Source organism: Mus caroli, unplaced genomic scaffold, assembly GCF_978045245.1.
Source record: "Mus caroli unplaced genomic scaffold, Mus_caroli_1 scaffold_14, whole genome shotgun sequence".
Classification (NCBI taxonomy): domain Eukaryota; kingdom Metazoa; phylum Chordata; class Mammalia; order Rodentia; family Muridae; genus Mus; species Mus caroli.
In genome coordinates this window covers 1,326,215-1,347,692 of record NW_028227269.1, presented here as the reverse complement: position 1 = coordinate 1,347,692, position 21,478 = coordinate 1,326,215, and the positions used below count along the sequence as shown (strand labels likewise).

The window sequence follows — 21,478 nt, the reverse complement described above, 5'->3', positions numbered from 1 at the left end:
TATGTGTCAGGAGGTATTTCTTTTCTGGTCCAGTCTATTTGGAGTTCTGTAGGCTTCTTGTATGTTCATGGGCATCTCTTTCTTTAGATTTGGGAAGTTTTCTTCTATAATTTTGTTGAAGATTTTTGCTGGTCCTTTGAGTTGAAAATCTTGATTCTCATCCACTCCTATTATCCATAGGTTTGGTCTTCTCATTGTGTTCTGGATTTCCTGGATGTTTTGAGTTAGGATCCTTTTGCATTTTCCATTTTATTTGATTGTTGTGCCGATGTTCTCTATGGAATCTTCTGCACCTGAGATTCTCTCTTCCATCTCTTGTATTCCGTTGCTGATGCTCGCATCTATGGTTCCAGATTTCTTTCCTAGGGTTTCTATCTCCAGTGTTGCCTCATTTTGGGTTTTCTTTATTGTGTCTACTTCCCTTTTTAGGTCTAGTATAGTTTTGTTCATTTCCATCACCTGTTTGGATGTGTTTTACTGTTTTTCTTTAAGGACTTCTACCTGTTTGGTTGTGTTTTCCTGTTTTTCTTTAAGGACTTGTAACTCTTTAGCAATGTTCTCCTGTAATTCTTTAAGTGAGTTATTAAAGTCCTTCTTGATGTCCTCTACCATCATCATGAGATATGCTTTTAAATCCAGGTCTAGCTTTTCGGGTGTGTTGGGGTGCCCTGGACTGGGTGAAGTGGGAGTGCTGGGTTCTTATGATGGTGAGTGGTCTTGGTTTCTGTTAGTAAGATTCTTACGTTTACCTTTCGCCATCTGGTAATCTCTGGAGTTAGTTGTTATAGTTGTCTCTGTTTAGAGATTGTTCTTCTGGTGATTCTGATTAACGTCTATCAGCAGACATGGGAGACAGGCTCTCTCCTCTGAGTTTCAGTGGTTAGAGCACTCTCTGCTGGAAGCTCTCCTCTTACAGGGAAGGTGCACAGATATCTGGTGTTTGGACCTCCTCCTGGCCGAAGAAGAAGGCCCAAAACAGAACCTTTCCCAGATGGTGTGTTGCTTTGGCAGGTCACAGAAGCTGTCAGCTTCTGTGGTGCACACTCTCACCTGTGCAGACTAAGTTCCTAAGTTCGACGGAGTCCCGGAACCAATATGGCACTCCCTGCTCCTGAGGCAGAGGGCTCCCATGCAGGGCAGACCACTGTCCTCCGGCTGGGAGGGTGCCGGATGTCTGCGGCCCTAAAAGGGTGCTGCCTCAGCGGCTCTGTGGCTCCCGCCTGTCCCAGAAGCTGTCTGCCTCTGTGGTGCACACCGAATATATACGTTTTGAAAGAAGTTCTTCAAAGGACTCTGGGTAACAGCTAATTTGAGGAAGCTCTGATGTCCATGAAATAAGAGAGAGGTGTGAGGACACAGGTAGGCTGGCCTGCTGAAGGCTTCTCCTAAGCCTCTTTCCTGTCTTCTGCTTCTCAACTTAGCTATTCTGGGTAGCAAGCCGCTGCCTTTACACGGCATGTCCTGAGACAGACGTAAACAGAGTCTGTTCATAAGTGTTAGATCTATGTTTAGGGTGGTGTGGCACTGGTATGAAAGTTAATAGGCAGATTTATTCATTGAGTAATTGCTTATAAACTGAGAAAGAATGTCATAAAAGATGGCCCTCCCTTCTAAGAGCTTTCACATTGTGTAGGTGTAGCCTGTCACAGCCGAGTGACACATGCCCGGTGTAGCTTACTCAGACTCTCCGCTCTGAATCAAGGGTCACATTTAGTATGCCCAGGCCCTTGAATTTCCTGAAGCAGCTTGATTTTTCCCGTCTCTTAAAGTATCTCTCTCCCCTAACACATTCTACACGTGGTAAGGTTCTTCATTTCCCTGGCTGAGCCACGTCCCTCTCCATATGTTCAGAGTCTCTTCACATGTATGTTCTTGGACAATAAGGCTATATCTCATATTTTAATACAATAAAACTAACATCATTTTAAGCAGAAAACAGCCTTAAACATTAAGTATATTAGAACTATTAAGCTTGAAAATTAAATTTAAAAATATATTTATAAAATAATGTCACTGTATATCATATGTGCTTATACATCTGTCTCAGTGGCCATGTGCACTTATTTCTGCTGAGTTTATACTTAGAAGTGGAATTGCATAATTCTAAATTGTGCATAAACTTATTGTTAGTGTGTACGTGGAGTTTCTATTATACAAGTATTCCTTGTAATTGTTTTCTATCCTTAGGAATTCTTGGTATTGTCAATCATTTAAGTTTAGCCATTCTAGGATCTATATGTAGTAGTTCACAGTTTATAGGATCTATATGTAGTAGTTCACGGTTTATATGATCTATATGTAATAGTTCACGGTTTATAGGCTCTATATGTAGTAGTTCACGGTTTATAGGATCTATATGTAGTAGTCCACAGTTTATAGGATCTATATGTAGTAGTTCACGGTTTATAGGATCTATATGTAGTAGTTCACGGTTTTATTTTACTTCTCTGATAAATATCCATTGATCATTTAGACATATATGAACAAATTTGTGATTTGTAAATTTATATATTTAGCAATTTATAAATTGCTAGTCTAGCCATATTTTTTTTAATGTGCTGTCCTCTGCCTGTTGGCCTTTGAATAGTGTTCCATGTGTGTGTGTGTGTGTGTGTGTGTGTGTGTGTGTGTGTGTGTGTGTGTCTGAGGACTGGTCCACCACTAGTTATACATTGCAGGTGTCCTCTCCACGCTGTGGCTTGTGTTTTCATTAGTGGTTGGCGGGGCTTCTGTTCTTATTACTTTGTCTTGGTCTTTATGAAGCAAATTGTATTTTAATAGGGTTGAATTTGTCCATTTTTCCTTTATGGTTAATGCCTCTGCACATGCATAATAAAATACATGTCTAAACTGTTCACAGAGCATCACTTATAGTAGCCAAAAACTGGGAATATCCCAAAACTCCATTACAGAAGAATAGCTGACTCCGTTGTGCCATATTCATATAAAGGGATAGTGTTCAGCAGTGAGAAAGGGGGGACTGCTGATGTAGGGGACTGCTGATGCAGGCGACAGCATGTGAGATACAGCTTTGCAGGACTCAGGCATTTAACGTGCATACATGTAATTCTACTACACAATCTAAAAGAAAAAAATAGTTCAATAAAATGATGAGACAGAAATGGGTAGACATTTTTACTAATTCTCACAGTATTGTAATATACTACTACTCTAAAAGAAAGGCCAACTTTCTTTTTATATATATAACAACAGACAGACTCTCTAGTCCGCTAAGTTCTTGGGTTTTTTGAGATCTTTGAAGTTCTCACTTCAAAGTGAAGTTTTTTTAAAAAATTTTCCACAACCTCCTTGTTATATTTTAAAAGATATAAAGATATAAATTTAAAGTATTATAGAATTTTGAAAACTAAGACAGAAAAACAAAACACCACAATGCATCATAGCATGGTCATCTTTATATCTTTCCAGCCCAATCCTTCTCTCTCTTTTTTTTTTTAAGATTTATTTATTATATGTAAGTACACTGTAGCTGTCTTCAGACACTCCAGAAGAAGGTGTCAGATCTCATTATGGATGGTTGTGAGTCACCATGTGGTTTCTGGGAATTGAACTCAGGACCTTTAGAAGAGCTGTCAGTTCTCTTAACCACCATGTGGTTGCTGGGAATTGAACTCAGGACCTTCAGAAAAGCTGTCAGTGCTCTTAACCTTGAGCCATCTCTCCAGATCCCAATCTTACATTCACTTTCTACCAAGATATATTAGATAGATAATGTTACTATATTCTATCATATATTATTTCATAGAGTCTAAATTTTCCCTAGTAGAATATATAGATCATGTAATTTCTTTTTGTTGTTGTGTTTTTGTTTTTGTTTTTCATGTCAGAGTTTCCTTGTGTAGCCCTAGCTATCTTGGAACTCACTCTGTAAACCAGGGTGGCTTGAACTCAGATCCACCTGCCTCTGCCTCCTGAGTGCTAGGATTAAAGGCGTGCACCAGATGATGTAATTTCAATAAAGTTCTACTCCTATCTCTTCTTAATTCAGTCTCTGCCACATTTGGTTTCTAAAATTGAAGAAAATACCTTTCTTCTACATTCTCTCAAATGAAAACATAAAATACGTTTCTTCTAACTTTTGTTTCTCTTCTTAGTTTACAGCTGACCTTGACCAGTTTGATCAGTTATTGCCCACACTGGAGAAGGCAGCACAGTTGCCGAGCTTGTGCGAGACAGACAGGATGGATGGTGCGGTCACCGGTGTCAACATCAAGTCAGAGATCCTGCCAGCTTCACTTCAGCCCACCACTGCCAGATCTGCTCCCAGGCTGAACAGTATGTGCTGGGACAGCATGTCATTTTAAGTGTTTTGAGGAACGTGGGTTAGCCCTTTGTCTTGCTCCATTATTGCAGAACACTTTTGTCTGTTAAGAATGAAGCATCTTAGCTGGGCGTGGTGGCGCATGCCTTTCATCCCAGCACTTGGGAGGCCGAGGCAGGTAGATTTCTGAGTTCGAGGCCAGCCTGGTCTACAAAGTGAGTTCCAGGGCAGCCAAGGCTACACAGAGAAACCCTGTCTCGAAAAACCAAAAAAAAAAAAAAAAAAAAAAAAAAAAGAATGAAGCATCTTTTCACTATGCCACTCTAAACATGAAGCAGTTAGCTTTAGTAGTAAGAACTCACCATGCATTTTCTTTGAGACTGGGTCTGATGTATTCCAGGGTAGTCTCGAACTCGCTTTGGAGCTGAGGATGACTGTGAACTCCTGACCCTCCTACCTTCACTTCCCAAGTGCTAAGCTTCCAGGCGTGCGCTGCTCTTGAATAGTTCTAATGTAGTGTAACCTCTCCTTTTGTAATTGTTACAGATTAGGGGCGAGGAGAGCACCTATAACAACACTCAGAAATATAGTATTGGGTCAGAGCATGTTTTTCAAATCTTTCTCTTGAATACTAGTCTTATAAAAAGAAAAGATTCTGTTTCAAAGTACCCTAAACAACTACATGTCCATCATTTCCTGATGAAATTTAGTTGGCTATTAAAGTTTGCAGCTTCTTTTAAATTAGAGAAGCCAATTCATATTTACTGAACTAGAATTGCCCAAACTTTCCATATTATAGAATTGCTTTTCTCAAGTAATACACATTACCGCACAGAATGAGTTTCCATGGAATATTATTTAGGAGACCATGGTGTTAAAGCATGCCACGACTGTTCTAACCCTGGTTAGCGTTCTTCTAACTAAAATAGACTAGTACTGTAATACTTGAAATTCATGAAATTTGGACTGTTAGTCTTTTTTTCACATATCATATTTCAAAATTAGAAAAAAAATCATTGATAATAATACCATTGTGTGACCTTGAAAGTGAAGAAAACGTCTGGAATCTTCTGGACTCCTTCCATCCTCTCCATCATCTAATGGGCTCAAGCATGGGTCTTCACTCACTTCCTTCTCACTGGAACTTTCAGAAGTCAGGACCCAATTCCTGGAAATTCCCCAAGACTTCAAGGCAGCCGCAAAGAAGACTGAGTTGTCTTGTTGACACATTGGGAAGCAGCATTTTAGTTGGCCAGACCACGAGAGGAGGAGTCAAGAGTGGAAAATCAGGCTTCACACTCCATTTATTAACAAAGAGATGAATTCTCTGGGTCTTACCGTATCTGGGTACAAAGTACAATTGAGATGAAATGACTGAAGCAGGCACTGTAGCTCATGCCTGTAATTCTAGCGATTGGAAGGTACAAGTCAAGGTCATCTTTAGCTATGTGCTGATGTGGAGACCATCCTGAGCTTCATGGGAATCTAAAAAGCAAATAATAATAATAGTAAAACAAATAAAGGTTTCTTGTAACTGAAACAGAAAGCCTCTAGAGGCTAGTCCATCTGGGAATATGAATATGTAAGTATAAATAAATAGATAAAATAAAAATCTATGTATTGATGGATTAGGATCCTGTTCCTCTTCTCTATCGAGTGTGAGAGAATGGAGGGACTTTCTCAGGGGACACTGCAGGCTCAGAAAGAAGACATGGAGATATAGAAAAAGACCCTTTCCACTGTGTGCACAAGCCATCTGACCAACAGCAGTGATGGCTGCTAGAGCTGAGAAAACTTGCACTGAACTTGCCCAGTGGGCAGGACAGAAACACTAAGAAGATAGAGCCAGAGACCATCACAACTTTTTTTTTCCCTCCAATTTTTTATTAGGTATTTACTTCACTTACATTTCAAATGCTATCCCGAAAGTCCCTTATACCCTCCCCCCACCCTGCTCCCCTACCCACCCACTCCCACTTCTTGGCCCTGGTGTTTCCCCTGTACTGGGGCATATAAATTTTGCAAGAACAAGGGGCCTCTCTTCCCAATTATGGCCGACTAGGCCATCTTCTGATACATATGCAGCTAGAGACACGAGCTCAGGGGGTACTGGTTAGTTCATATTGTTGTTCCACCTATAGGATTGCAGACCCCTTCAGCTCCTTGAATACTTTCTCTAGCTCCTCCATTGGGGGCCCTGTGTTCCATCCAATAGCTGACTGTGAGCATCCACTTCTGTGGCTATGCCAGGGACTTGCATAGCCTCACAAGAGACAGCTATATCAGGGTCCTTTCAGCAAAATCTTGCTGGCGTATGCAATAGTGTCTGCGTTTGGTGGCTAATTATGGGATGGACCCCTGGGTGGGGCAGTCTCTGGATAGTCCATCCTTTCATCTCAGTTCCAAACTTTGTCTCTGTAACTCCTTCCATGGGTGTTTTGTTCCCAATTCTAAGAAGGGGTGAAGTGTCCACACTTTGCTCTTCTTTCTTCTTGAGTTTCATGTGTTTTGCAAATTGTATCTTGGGTATTCTAAGTTTCTGGGCTAATATCCACTTATCAGTGAGTACATATCATGTGTATTCTTTTGTGATTGGGTTAACTCACTCAGGATGATGCCCTCCTGATCCATCCATTTGCCCAAGAACTTCATAAATTCATTGTTTTTAATAGCTGAGTAGTACTCCATTGTGTAAATTCACCACATTTTCTGTATCCATTCCTCTGTTGAGGGACAGCTGTGTTCTTTTCAGCTTCTGGCTATTATAAATAAGGCTGCTATGAACATAGTGGAGCATGTGTTCTTATTACCAGTTGGAACATCTTCTGGGTATATACCCAGGAGAGGTATTGCTAGATCCTCTGGTAGTACTATGTCCAATTTTTGAGGAACTGCCAGACTGATTTCCAGAGTGGTTGTACAAGCTTGCAATCCCACCAACAATGGAGGAGTGTTCCTCTTTCTCCACATCCTCGCCAGCATCTGCTGTCACCTGAATTTTTGATCTTAGCCATTCTGACTGGTGTGAGGTGGAATCTCAGGGTTGTTTTGATTTGTATTTCCCTGATGATTAAGGATGTTGAACATTTTTTCAGGTGCTTCTCAGCCATTCGATATTCCTCAGTTGAGAATTCTTTGTTTGGCTCTGTGCCCCATTTTTTAATAGCAGCCTTATTTAGAATACCTAAGATTCAATTTGCAAAACACATGAAACTTAAGAAGAAGGAAGACCAAAGTGTGTATACTTCGTTCCTTCTTAGAAAGGGAAACAAAATACCCATGGAAGGAGTTACAGAGACAAACTTCAGAGCTGAGACAGAAGAAAGGACTGTCCCACCCAGGGATCCATCCCATAACTAGCCACCAAACCCAGACACTATTGCATATGCCAGCAAGATTTTGCTGACAGGACCCTGATATAGCTGTAAGAGACAGCTTGTAAGACTATGCTGGTACCTGGCAAACACAGAAGTGGATGCTCACAGTCAGCTATTGGATGGAACACAGGGCCCCCAATGGAGGAGCTAGAGAAAATACTCAAGGAGCTGAAGGGGTCAGCAACCTTATAGTTGGAACAACAATATGAACTAACCAGTACCCCCTGAGCTCGTGTCTCTAGCTGCATATGTATCAGAAGATGGCCTAGTCAGCCATCATTGGGAGGAGAGGCCATTGGTCTTGCAAAGATTATATGCCCCAGTACAGGGGAACGCCAGGGCCAGGAAGTGGGAGTGGGTGGGCTGGGGAGCATGGAGGGGGAAGGTTTAGGGGACTTTGGGGATAGCATTTGAAATGTAAATGAAGAAAATATCTAATAAAATAGATGTTTTTGAAAAAGAAAAAAGAAAAGAAAATGGAGCTAGAAACTCATTTACATAAAGTGTTGAAGAAAGCCAAATATGAGAGAAAAGGAAACACAAGCCACAGTAACTAGAAGAAAGTGCAAAATAATATAAAATAACTATAGGTTAAGAATTCATGGTAGGTGAATAAATAGCACAGTCAAGGAGAGAGCCAGGAAAGGAAGGACTGAAGAACAAGGTTAAATGAAGATGGAAAGTGAAGGAGAGGAGCAGGAAGATGGTCTCTGGACTGGGGCTCACCTGGACCAAGGAGGATGGCACTTCAACCTGGGCTCTGCTGGGAAACATCCCAGTATAAAAATAAAGGAAAAAATATGTAAATGAAATTAACTACATTTCAGAAAGGAAAAACAAAAGATTTTTTAAATACAGTAAAACAGTACTAAGAATACTGAGAAATTACAAAATGACGAAGAGCTGGAGAAGTCAGAGCTGGAGAGGTGGCTTCCCAGTGGTGAAGGGCAGGCACTATGTTCCTGCAGAGGTTCCAAGTTCACAGTCCCCAGTGGGGAGTAACTCCAGTGTCTGGGGTCAGATGCCTGCCTTCCTCTGGCCTTCATACATTCCAGGCATGCATATATATGCAGCCAAACATTCATATACAGAAAAGTAAAATTCTTTGAGAGAAGAATTGGAGACGCTCCTTTCTCCTGTCAGAAGGCCCTCTAGTGCCCGGATCTGTCAAACAGGTCTTTGGTGGGTAGCAGCATGCTGGACTCTGTCCTGTCTGCTCCTGTTGTACAGAGTGCTACTGATGTGTCCCGAGAGCCACAAGAGCCACTCATACTTGTCACCTTCACAGATGGCTACATCCACTTTAGTAGCTTCCCTTTTTTGAATACTAAGACCCACTACTGGTCCCAAAGAGCTCTGTGACTTGGTTGGATTCCCACTGATTCCAGAGCTGCCTCCTGGAGTTTGTCTCCCCAGGAGGGCCAACACCCAGGCTGAGGTGGGGGGGTCTCTCCCAGTTGTGTCAGAATGGGAAAACAAAGTCCTGAGTTCACATTGAAGGGGCCTGGGCACCCTGCCTACCAGTCACAGCTGTCAGAGCTCACTCAACAGTAGCACCCTACTGGATATAGAAAGCTGTGAAAGTCCAGACTCCGTGAGGGTCATTTATTTTAGCTACTTCGTGGTCGATCCATTTCTGTACCAGTACTTTTTTTAAGTTTCTTTCATTACTAAATTTGTTTGTCTTCTCTTTGCTGCTGTTGACATTGCTTGAGTGGTAAATTTTAACTGTCTCACAGTATGTACTGGAAGACTTAGAATTTGAAAATTCTGGTAGCTAGCATGTTTCTGTAGCTAAAGTAAGATGCTCTTTTTCTGGCAATGAACATAGATTCTGACCATAGAGGACTCATTTCTCAGTTGCTGAGAGGGACTAGAGATCCACAACAGGGAACCTCCTTGTGGCAGCCCTGGCACCCACTGTGGGAGACTCCCTGGGCTGAAATTCTACTATGAGTCACAAACTTACCATCTTAATCCATGGGCACATTCCAGAGTCAGCTGCATCAGTGCAGAGGTCTAGTGGCAGCTGTTCATTGTCCTTTCATTGTCCAAGCAACAGCCATGGCCTGTTCCTGAGTTGTTCTGATCCTCTTCTGAGAAAACCCATTTAGGAAACTCTTATCCACTGTGTCTTAATTTAGTTGAGTTGTGGTACCAGCTTGTGTCCATCTGTGCTTTATCCTCAGACTTCCTGAGTCTGCTCTTCTGCTCCTCCTGCTTCTGACTTCCTTTCAGCTGGGGATTCGTTTCTCTCTCCACTTTCCTTATTTCACTGATTTTTGTTTTGTTCTTTTGGGTTTTGTTAGGGGCTCTTGCTATTGCTCTGAGACAGACTTTTGCAGAGTAGCCCAGGTTGGCAACACGCTCTCAGTAGTTGTCTCCTCTGCAATGTCCGTTTGAACTGTCTCCATATCCCTGTCTTTGGGAGTCAGTTGCATGTTTGATAATTTGTAATGTTATTTTTAATGAAATTTGTTGATCAAAGAAATAATACCAAGAGTGGAAAGATGGTTTAATTGGTACTGTGCTTGCAAGCAGAGGGGCCCAGATTCAATTCCCAAGACCCACATAAAAATAAAAAGCTAGGCATGACAGACAGCACATGCCTGTAATCCCAGCACAGGTACAGCCCAAATCTGCAAGCTCCAAGTTGAGCATGAGACCCTGTGAGCATGTGGATAGATCTCTGGTTCTGAGGAAGGCTCTTCATGCTTTCTCTGTTAGATCCTGGCCTGTTGATGCACCTGCTATAACCTGTAGCATAGCCTTGCTCCAGGCCAGAGTGAAAAGGAGTACTCAGAGTGGGTAACCTGGGCTCCTGACAAGGAGTGCTCTATGATCTGCCTACCCTATCTCCTTCACTTAGCAGGGCTTCTGAGTTCTATTAGTCTAACTTCTGTGGCACCAGGGTTAATGACTGCCCATTAGCTACTCTTACTGAAAGGTCAACCACATATAACCACACATAAGTGAAGTTAGAGTTCACTTCTGCATTCCACTTTGTGATGAGAAGGAAAGAGCAAGAGGCAATAAACGTGACTCTAAAAGCACAGTGGAGCAAAAATGTTTGCTGTCATCTAAATTGTAATACATGAGGGATCAGCTAGTCATGTTTCTGAGAGAGACGGTTTACCCTGGCTGGGCCGTAAAAGTGTTCTTCCTTCCTTTTCAGTGTGAGAATGAAGCTTTAAATATTGGATGGTACAGTAGCCTTTCAGATCCAGCTGGCTGGGTGAGAGTTTCACTCCCTCAGGAGTGCAGCTAAGCCCAAGAAGTAAAAAGTGGCAACTTTTTACTATTCTCAATAGGATCTTTTAAAAGAACAACATGCCACACTCTCCATGGTTGTTAATGCTTTGGGTAGGATCAGGGATTTCCCCAGATCTTAAATTTGTAATAAAGATTTGCAATATTAAGATAAATAAGGAAATAAGGAACTGCTACATAACAGTAAATAGGGATGTTGTGCAGCTGGCAGAGTGGCTGTCTAGCATGCACAATGTCCTGGGCTCTATCTCTAGCAGCACATAAACCTAATCATGGTGGTATATGCTTGTAATCTCAGGGAGGTAGAGGCAGGAGGCTCCGATGCACAAAGTAACGACAGAGGTCAGCCTTGATTTGATATCAAGGGCCTTTACCTGCCGTGCCCTCTTGCCATCCTAGCAATGCTTGTTTTATTCAAAATTTAAATCAAGTTTACCCATAAAGAGACTCTTTAAAAGACTTGCAGCCTGGTTAGAGGGTTCCAGATGAATTCCAGAATTGTCAGAGTACACAGGCGAGCTCCTCCTGCTGGGGTTTCTACAGTCCCGCAACAGATACTGCTTTAAGGATTATTTTTTTTAATCCTATTAACTTGTAGAGCATAAAAATATAACTATAAAGTAATAAGTTCCAAATGGAATAAATTTTTAGTACTTAAGAGCCATTGCACTTTCTTGTTTTAGATGTTACATATAGTATGGGATTTTAAATTTTATTTTAGTAATTAACATAGTCACATAAGATAGCAAAACAATACCAATAAAACTATGTAATATTAACTATATGACACACATAGACTTCTCTTCATCTTCTGTTTGTGTGTGTGTGTGCACGCACACACACGCACGCACACACACACACACACACACACACACTTGGCAGGAAGATCACCAGTAAAAGCCAACCTAGCTACATAAGCAAATTCAAGGCTAGCCTAGCTGCATATTGAGGAACAAAGCATCATAGTATACATACTGACTGTTTTGTATGTTAGCCTTTTCCTTGGACAGCTTGCTGTTCCTAATCTGCACTGATTTGTATCTGTATGAGGATTAAGTTTTCTTTGAGATGACTGCTATCTTTTACTATTACAGAGCTGTAATAAAAACCCTTGGTACACATAGTTGTTCCTTATGAGGGTATATATGAAGTACAAATTCTAAATATAAATGTCTGGATGAAAGGGCTGATACAGAGAGAGGACTAAGTGACCCTTTTCACACGTGTACTGCTGATGTCCCTATTGCTGTATGTCTTTCACAGCACTTTGAATTGTGTATTTTCTCATCATTATAATGATGGGTTTTTGTTTTCACAATATAATTTCAAACTGTACTTTACTCTAAGTTGACCATTTTCAATGATTTTACGTGATCTCTTTATAATCTCTGGTCATCTATGGACTTGACTTATTGGATTCTTACTAATTCATAGGAGCTTTTACTTACTAAAGAAATCAGCCCTTACTTACTTAATGTTTAAAAGACAACAGTGACACTCTAACTGCCATACGCAATTCCAGCCAGATATAATACAAACTGTGCCAGAAGTTCCCTTTTCAACAGCTGAGGAAGATTAACTGTGAATGTGAGAATGGGAAGCTGTTGGGTCAGCTACTGGAGATAGTAACTTGGGCAAAAGCCACCACCTGAAAGATGATGCCTTCTCCTTGCTGTGCAGAAAATTGTTAAATTATTTAATTACCTTTTTCTGGATTCATTGTAGCTAATGTGGCTACAAAGTTTCTCTTTAGCTAGATTTAAGTTGATGAAATGTATGTTGAGCTGATGGCAGAGTGCAGCCCGGATGACTGGAGCCTAGGAGTCATGGACAGGTAGCAAATTGTCATCTGAAAGAATGTAGCAAATTGTCATCTGAAAGAATGGCATTAGGTGTGTATATGCAGATACTCTAGTAGCTACCTTTGAGGGCTCTTTTTTAGCTGCCTCTCAGGAAAATAACCTTTGTCCTGTTTTACTTACACACACACACACACACACACACACACACACACACATACAATACATATACTCATTTACGTCTGTGGTGAAAAAACAAGCATGACTAAAAATAGGGATCCCCCAAAACAAAGCAGAAAACTTGTGTATTTCCTACCTTCTAATAAATTTCTATAAAAGGCAGTTTCTGAAAGAAGTCTAAAGATTGAAGTGGTCTAAGACAAACTTCCTTTAAACACACAACCTATATAAACAAAACTTGAAGTGAGCCAAGGTGGTCTTAGTTGTAGGGTTATTGTTGTTTTTATTTACATATGTTTGCCTGGACATCACACTTAACACATGAATCTCTCTCCATCCTTTTGGGGGTTTAGTTTTTTTGTTTTTTGTTTGTTCCTTTGTTTTGGTTTTTCAAGACAGGGTTTCTCTGTGTAGCCCTGGCTGTCCTGAAACTCACTTTGTAGACCAGGCGGTCCTGGAACTCAGAAATCTGCCTGCCTCTGCCTCCCAAGTGCTGGGATTAAAGGCGTGCACCACCACTGCCTGGCTAGTTTTTTTTAATCTGAGATAAGGCAGTCTGGCCTCCAACTCTAGAACTGCCTGCCTTAGCTTCTCAATGCTAACATTATAGGCACATGCCACCATGTCTAGCTCTTTTGACAATATTTTATCTTATTGTCTTAGCATTTTCCACCAAGACTAGTAAAATAAGATGTTGTGTCCAACGTTAAGAAACGATCTTACTGCTTGGCAGTGACAGTGCACAGCCATGTACATGTTCTCTAAGCTCTAGTTCTTAAATGGTTAGCACTAAAGCTCTGCTCTTAGAGCAGAGAGCAGGGCAGCCTTAGGAAACCCATGGTTGCCGACCTGACTTAGCCTCTGAGAGAAAGCAAGAGGAGACTTGCCCATCACTGTTTCAGTTTTATCGTTTGTTGTGCTTTTCAGAATCCTACAGAATTTGATTTTTATAACCTTTGTCCCAGATAGACTTAAGTTTAGTTAAAAGTTATAATTACCTGCGTTTAAATAAAGGACATGTCAGGCTGGACAATTGGCTCTGCAGTTAAGAGCACTTGTTGCCCAGGTTCGATTCTCAGCACGTACATGTAACTCCAGTTCTACAAGATATGGTATTCTTTTCTGGCCTCCAAGGGCACCAAGTGCATAGTCTAATAGTGTGTCATAGTTACTATTCTATTGCTGTGAAGAGACACCATGACCAAGGCAAATCTTATAAAAGAAAGCATTAGCAGGGCGTGGTGGCGCACGCCTTTAATCCCAGCACTCAGGAGGCAGAGGCAGGTGGATTTCTGAGTTCCAGGACAGCCTGGTCTACAAAGTGAGTTCCAGGACAGCCAGGGCTACACAGAGAAACCCTGTCTCGGAAAAAAAAAAGAAAGAGAGAGAGAGAGAGCAAGCAAGCAAGCATTTAATTGGGGTCACTTACAGTGTTAGAGGGTAAATCAATGACCATGCTAGCAGGAAGCAGACAGACATGGCACTGGAGCATTAGCTGAGAGCTTTACATTCTGATGTGCACACAGCAGGCAGAGAGAGGACGGGGTGGAGACTGGGTCTTCTTTTTTTTTATTAGGTATTTTCTTCATTTACATTTCCAATGCTATCCCAAAAGTCCCCCATACCCTCCCCCCACACACACTCCCATACCCACTCACTCCCACTTCTTGGCCCTGGTGTTCCCCTGTACTGAGGCATAGAAAGTTGAGACTGGGCCTTTTGAAACCTCAAAGCCCACCCCCATTGACACACCTTCTCTAAAAAGGCCACACCTCCAATTCTTCAAAAACAGTTCCACTAACTGGTACCAAACATTTAAATATATGAGTCATCACCCAGTGCTCATACATACATGCAGACAAAACACTCATATACATACAAATAAATATACACATATGCAGACAAAACCCATACATACAAATAAATAGGTCTTTTTTTTTAATTCATCATCAGGCTTGGGGGCAGGGGGAACTTTGGCTCAGTAGATAAAGAGCTTGAGCCCAGATCTGGTGCCAGAAAGAGGATAAGAGAACCACAGAAGGCTGTAGGCCAGCCAGGCTAGCAGTGGTGCCCTCCAGGGCCAGTGAGGAATGCTATCTTAAATAATCATGGTTGCAAGCATTGCCTATTCCCACATGACATCTCACAGGTCTCTGTGACTCCCATCCCAAGAGATCTGACCCCTTCTTCTGGCCTCTGAACTGGGAGCATGCTCAGTACTGAGACATATGCATAGTCAAAACACTCATACACATTTATTTTTAATTAAGAAAGAAACAGAAGGAGCTCTGAGCTCCCATCTTACATAGATGAGTATGTATGTTCACACACATAATCACATATACACCAAAAACAATGAAAGTAAATGTATAGATGAGTTAAGAAATTTTTATGTTAAAAAGTAAACCTTTGTGTGTTTTGTATATTTTTTAAACATCCTCAAACCTACTCACTCATAATTAAAATGGGGAACTTGAGGTCTTGGTTTTGCTTTTGCTTTGAGGCAGACTCTACCTATGTACCTCAGGCTGGCTGTGTGTGCAGACCAGCTCACTGCACAGTTCAGTATACAGACCAGCTTGCCTATGTACCTCAGGCTGGCTGTGTGCAGACCAGCTCACTGCACAGTTCAGTATACAGACCAGCTTGCCTATGTACCTCAGGCTGGCTGTGTGCAGACCAGCTCACTGCACAGTTCAGTATACAGACCAGCTTGCCTATGTACCTCAGGCTGGCTGTGTGCAGACCAGCTCACTGCACAGTTCAGTATACAGACCAGCTTACCTATGTACCTCAGGCTGGCTGTGTGTGCAGACCAGCTCACTGCACAGTTCAGTATACAGACCAGCTTGCCTATGTACCTCAGGCTGGCTGTGTGCAGACCAGCTCACTGCACAGTTCAGTATACAGACCAGCTTGCCTATGTACCTCAGGCTGGCTGTGTGCAGACCAGCTCACTGCACAGTTCAGTATACAGACCAGCTTGCCTATGTACCTCAGGCTGGCTGTGTGCAGACCAGCTCACTGCACAGTTCAGTATACAGACCAGCTTGCCTATGTACCTCAGGCTGGCTGTGTGCAGACCAGCTCACTGCACAGTTCAGTATACAGACCAGCTTGCCTATGTACCTCAGGCTGGCTGTGCGCAGACCAGCTCACTGCACAGTTCAGTATACAGACCAGCTTGCCTATGTACCTCAGGCTGGCTGTGTGTGCAGACCAGCTCACTGCACAGTTCAGTATACAGACCAGCTTGCCTATGTACCTCAGGCTGGCTGTGTGTGCAGACCAGCTCACTGCACAGTTCAGTATACAGACCAGCTTGCCTATGTACCTCAGGCTGGCTGTGTGTGCAGACCAGCTCACTGCACAGTTCAGTATACAGACCAGCTTGCCTATGTACCTCAGGCTGGCTGTGTGCAGACCAGCTCACTGCACAGTTCAGTATACAGACCAGCTTGCCTATGTACCTCAGGCTGGCTGTGTGCAGACCAGCTCACTGCACAGTTCAGTATACAGACCAGCTTGCCTATGTACCTCAGGCTGGCTGTGTGTGCAGACCAGCTCACTGCACAGTTCAGTATACAGACCAGCTTGCCTATGTACCTCAGGCTGGCTGTGTGAAGACCAGCTCACTGCACAGTTCAGTATACAGACCAGCTTGCCTATGTACCTCAGGCTGGCTGTGTGCAGACCAGCTCACTGCACAGTTCAGTATACAGACCAGCTTGCCTATGTACCTCAGGCTGGCTGTGTGCAGACCAGCTCACTGCACAGTTCAGTATACAGACCAGCTTGCCTATGTACCTCAGGCTGGCTGTGTGCAGACCAGCTCACTGCACAGTTCAGTATACAGACCAGCTTGCCTATGTACCTCAGGCTGGCTGTGTGTGCAGACCAGCTCACTGCACAGTTCAGTATACAGACCAGCTTGCCTATGTACCTCAGGCTGGCTGTGTGTGCAGACCAGCTCACTGCACAGTTCAGTATACAGACCAGCTTGCCTATGTACCTCAGGCTGGCTGTGTGCAGACCAGCTCACTGCACAGTTCAGTATACAGACCAGCTTGCCTATGTACCTCAGGCTGGCTGTGTGTGCAGACCAGCTCACTGCACAGTTCAGTATACAGACCAGCTTGCCTATGTACCTCAGGCTGGCTGTGTGTGCAGACCAGCTCACTGCACAGTTCAGTATACAGACCAGCTTGCCTATGTACCTCAGGCTGGCTGTGTGAAGACCAGCTCACTGCACAGTTCAGTATACAGACCAGCTTACCTATGTACCTCAGGCTGGCTGTGTGTGCAGACCAGCTCACTGCACAGTTCAGTATACAGACCAGCTTGCCTATGTACCTCAGGCTGGCTGTGTGTGCAGACCAGCTCACTGCACAGTTCAGTATACAGACCAGCTTGCCTATGTACCTCAGGCTGGCTGTGTGAAGACCAGCTCACTGCACAGTTCAGTATACAGACCAGCTTGCCTATGTACCTCAGGCTGGCTGTGTGCAGACCAGCTCACTGCACAGTTCAGTATACAGACCAGCTTGCCTATGTACCTCAGGCTGGCTGTGTGTGCAGACCAGCTCACTGCACAGTTCAGTATACAGACCAGCTTGCCTATGTACCTCAGGCTGGCTGTGTGCAGACCAGCTCACTGCACAGTTCAGTATACAGACCAGCTTGCCTCAGACTTGTGGCAATCCTTCTGTCTCAGCTTCCTGAGTACTAGGATTACAGGTATGTGACACTGCTAGAAAGTGGAATTCTACTTAAGTAAGTTTCCTCTTAAAATTTCCGAGGCCTAGAAGGGGTACGCAGCTCAGTGCCTGGCGTTCATGGGCCCTGGCCCCAGTCCCTAGGACCACAAAAGAGGCAAACTCTAAGGCCCTTTTACTTTTTAAAAAATTGTTTAGTTAGCTAGGTACTCTAACAAAGTACCATACAGTATGTTCCCACAGTCTGGGAGGCGAGGAGTCCAGGGTGTCGAAGCAAGGTTTCTCCTGAAGTCTTTTTCCCTTATCTCGGATTGACCACCTCCTTCTGTGACATTAATGCCCTTACCTTCTGTTGTTATAAAGATAATAGTTATAGTGAACTAGGAGTCACAGTAATGGTCTGTTTGCCACAAATTACCTCATTAAAGGTTCTGTCTCCCGTTAGTTATGTTTTGAAGTCCTAGATGTTAGAATTTCCACATAGTGGATTTGGAGGAGAATAACACAATTTAGTCCATAACAGTGATGGGTTGGAGTGTATTCACTTTAGAAATTACAAGTAATCATTATAAACAGAAAAATAATCTCACTTGCTGCTTAGTATGAACCACAAAGATACACAAGGAGAGCCTCGTAGAATTGTTCTATCAGTAGTTATGCATTTATAGAGACACAATCTAGGTGAATATAGTGTCTTAGAACATACCATATTCTCCTTTACTCAACAGCACATTGTCAATATCTATACCTTAATTCATCAGTCCCAGAATTTCTGAATTTAGGTTATTTTTAGTTTTCCCTGGTGTAAATAGTTTACAGATAGCCATAACACTTTCAGAGAGCTGCTACATGGGGCTGGAGAGATGGCTTACTGGTCAGGAACACTGGCTGCCCTTCCAGAGGACCTGAGTTTAGTTCCCAGCACCCAAAGGTGGCTCACAACCATCTGTATCTTCAGTTCCAGAGGATTTGACCCTCTCTTCTGGCCTCTTCAGGCACAGTATGCATGTAGGACACAGACATACATGCAGGCATACATACATGAATCAAGACATACATGCAGGCATACATACATGAATCAAGACATACATGCAGGCATACATACATGAATCAAGTAACTTTTTAAAACTACTGTAGATAATTTTTCTAAAGTGCATGTATTGTTTTCTTGAGTTTCAAAAACATAGTTCTGGCCTTTTTTTTTTTTAATCTGAGTATCATAAGTAATAGTTTATAGGGAAATCCTACTGTCCTGTGTAGTGTGTTACTTGTGAAATGCTATCTTGTCCTCCGTTGTGACAGTGAACCTTTTCTCTTCAATCAGGACTGCCTGAACTAGAATTAGAAGCAATCGATAACCAGTTTGGACAACCAGGAGCGGGGGATCAAATTCCATGGGCAAATAATACTTTGACAACGATAAATCAGAATAAACCAGAAGAGTAAGTAAGACGCTTTGTATTTTATACACTGAGAGATATCAGCTTCTAAACTAGGAGCTACCCTCCCCAGACTGGATCCTAGTGAGCACTAGTATTTTTGAGCTATAACTCGACATGAGTGTTTAATTTAAAAGGGGCATGGGAGAATGTAGTTGAGCTCCGATCAAGCAGAGCATTTACCGTATAGCCACAGGCAGGTCTCCTTTGTAATCGCCACTTGACTGATGTGCTATGGCAAGTCTCCTTCTGCATGTCATCGCTTGCATTGCTTTGATTTCCATGTATTCCTATGGATAAATTGGCTTTACTGTACCAATTGTGTTGCCTTAAACTTTCAGCTCTGGGTCATTTTGTCCATCATTTGTCTTTGTTTAGAGAAAGAATATGAAAGGAAAGAAAATATATTTGCTGAGTGTTCCATTCTCAGTGGAGTTTAATTTCTTAATTTACACAGGCATCTGTGTTTCACAACACAGACTATATCTCATACATGTCAATCAAGGGAAGATAAATATACTTAGGAATTTTCTGAACTGTTTTTCCTTTTCTTTTTCCCAGAAGAATGATTATTTCTCATATTGCTCATATAATAATATTTTTATTATAGATATACATATATATAATTTTTATATATCTATTAATGTCATCTTAGATTAGACTGCATACTGTCTTCATGAATCAGCAATTTGGCGGGGGTTTTGGCTGAACTACTAGCATGTTAATGTTTTCAACTTAATTTCTTTTGTATATAATAGTCAGTTTATATTATCAAGATAATTTCATCAATTTTGAAACCTTAAAATAAATTTGCTGTTTTGATTATGATTCAGTCATAGTATTTAATGGTATTCATACAGTCAATAGGATAAGAATAAATCTTAAGGTCTGGCAACATGGCTTATTAGGTGACGTGCTGCCACACAAGCACGAGTATCCCTCATTGAATTCCAAAACCTGAAAACATGGGGGTGGGGGAGAGGGGGGAAATGAAGAAAGGAAGGAAGAAAGAGAAGAAAAGAAAGTTAAAGAAAAGAAAAGGAAAGAAAAGAAAAGATGGAAGAAAGAAAGGGAAAAGAGAGGGAAGTAGGAGCACACACATATAAACATAAGCACACATGTGCACACACAGACACATGCCTATGCGCACACAAAAGAATAAACCTGAAAAATAAATTAACTGATTTTTTGTGTGTGTTTTACTTTTATTAAGAACTCTTTATGGTGCTAGGGAAATGGTCCAGCAGTTAAGAGCACTTTCTGCTCTTTCAGAGGCCCCAGGTTTGGTACCTAGTACCAATATATACAGGTATATATATATATATATATAGTACCAATATATATACAGGTGGCTTGCAACCACCTGTAACTCAGCTCCTAGAGACCCACCAGTCTTTCCTGACCTTCCCAGACATCTGCACAATCATAATGCACATACTCACGCACAGACACATAAAGTGAATAGATAAACCTTTTAAAAAGTGTATCTCCTTTCTTATATTTAGTTCATTTTCCAGGGTATTTCTTTAAGCTAACAGGAAGAATATGGAAATTTCTCAGTAGTTGACTAAAGAATGGAAATTGTGATCAAACTATGCATTAACTACTGTTTTACCTAGGAAGGTGGCTCAGCAGGTAAACAGTTTCTGTAGATTTGAGGACCTCAGTTTAGATTCCCAGAAATCAGTAGACACTGGTGTGCTGGCACACATCTGTAATCCCAACTCTGGGAGGCACAGACAGAGGCGCTCAGAGGCCAGCCAGCCTAGCCAGTTGGTGAGCTCCAGGTGAGTAAGAGATCCTTTCTCAAAAACTACAGTGAAGAGCTACAGAGGAAGGCATCTAACATCAGCCTCTGGCCACACAGTAGACAAACATGCAAATACATCCAAAACATGTTCTTTGCATCTCTGTACACTAATTATATTCACTTCAGTATAATTAATTCATTATAATTATATTATAGTGTATTTCATTGCACTAGAACTCATTGCCAACATCATAACAGAACTTTTTAAAACCAGATTTGTACATATATCTCTGCGTATGTGTTTGCATTCTTAAACCTGAGTCACTTTCTCCTGCTTTCTCGTCTCTGCTCCGTAGCCAGTGTATTAGCTCACAGCTGGATGAGCTGCTCTGCCCACCAACAACAGTAGAAGGAAGAAACGATGAGAAGGCTCTTCTGGAACAGCTGGTGTCTTTCCTCAGTGGCAAAGATGAAACGGAGCTGGCCGAGCTCGACCGCGCACTGGGGATCGACAAGCTCGTCCAGGTGCTTGTTCAGACTTGGCGATGCGCTTCTGAAGAGCGTGGATTGAGAATGAATGTGTTCTAAGACTTACTAGAGATAACTTCACCACGTGTACATTTATGTAGACATACATCTCGGGTTGCCAGCACTTTATCAATTATT

General features: G+C 42.1%; 1 protein-coding gene across 8 annotated transcripts in view; it reads left to right on the top strand.

Moving 5' to 3' along the window:
- Ncoa1 (nuclear receptor coactivator 1) overlaps positions 1-21,478 on the top strand; it is a 257,999-nt gene that overhangs the window by 208,351 nt on the left and 28,170 nt on the right. For all 8 annotated transcript variants that reach the window (XM_085830179.1, XM_085830180.1, XM_029484858.2 and 5 more), the window contains 3 exons: positions 4,116-4,296; positions 18,948-19,065; positions 21,169-21,337. In XM_085830179.1, coding sequence (XP_085686305.1) covers positions 4,116-4,296; positions 18,948-19,065; positions 21,169-21,337 — 468 coding nt within the window. The remainder of the gene's footprint in view (positions 1-4,115; positions 4,297-18,947; positions 19,066-21,168; positions 21,338-21,478) is intronic.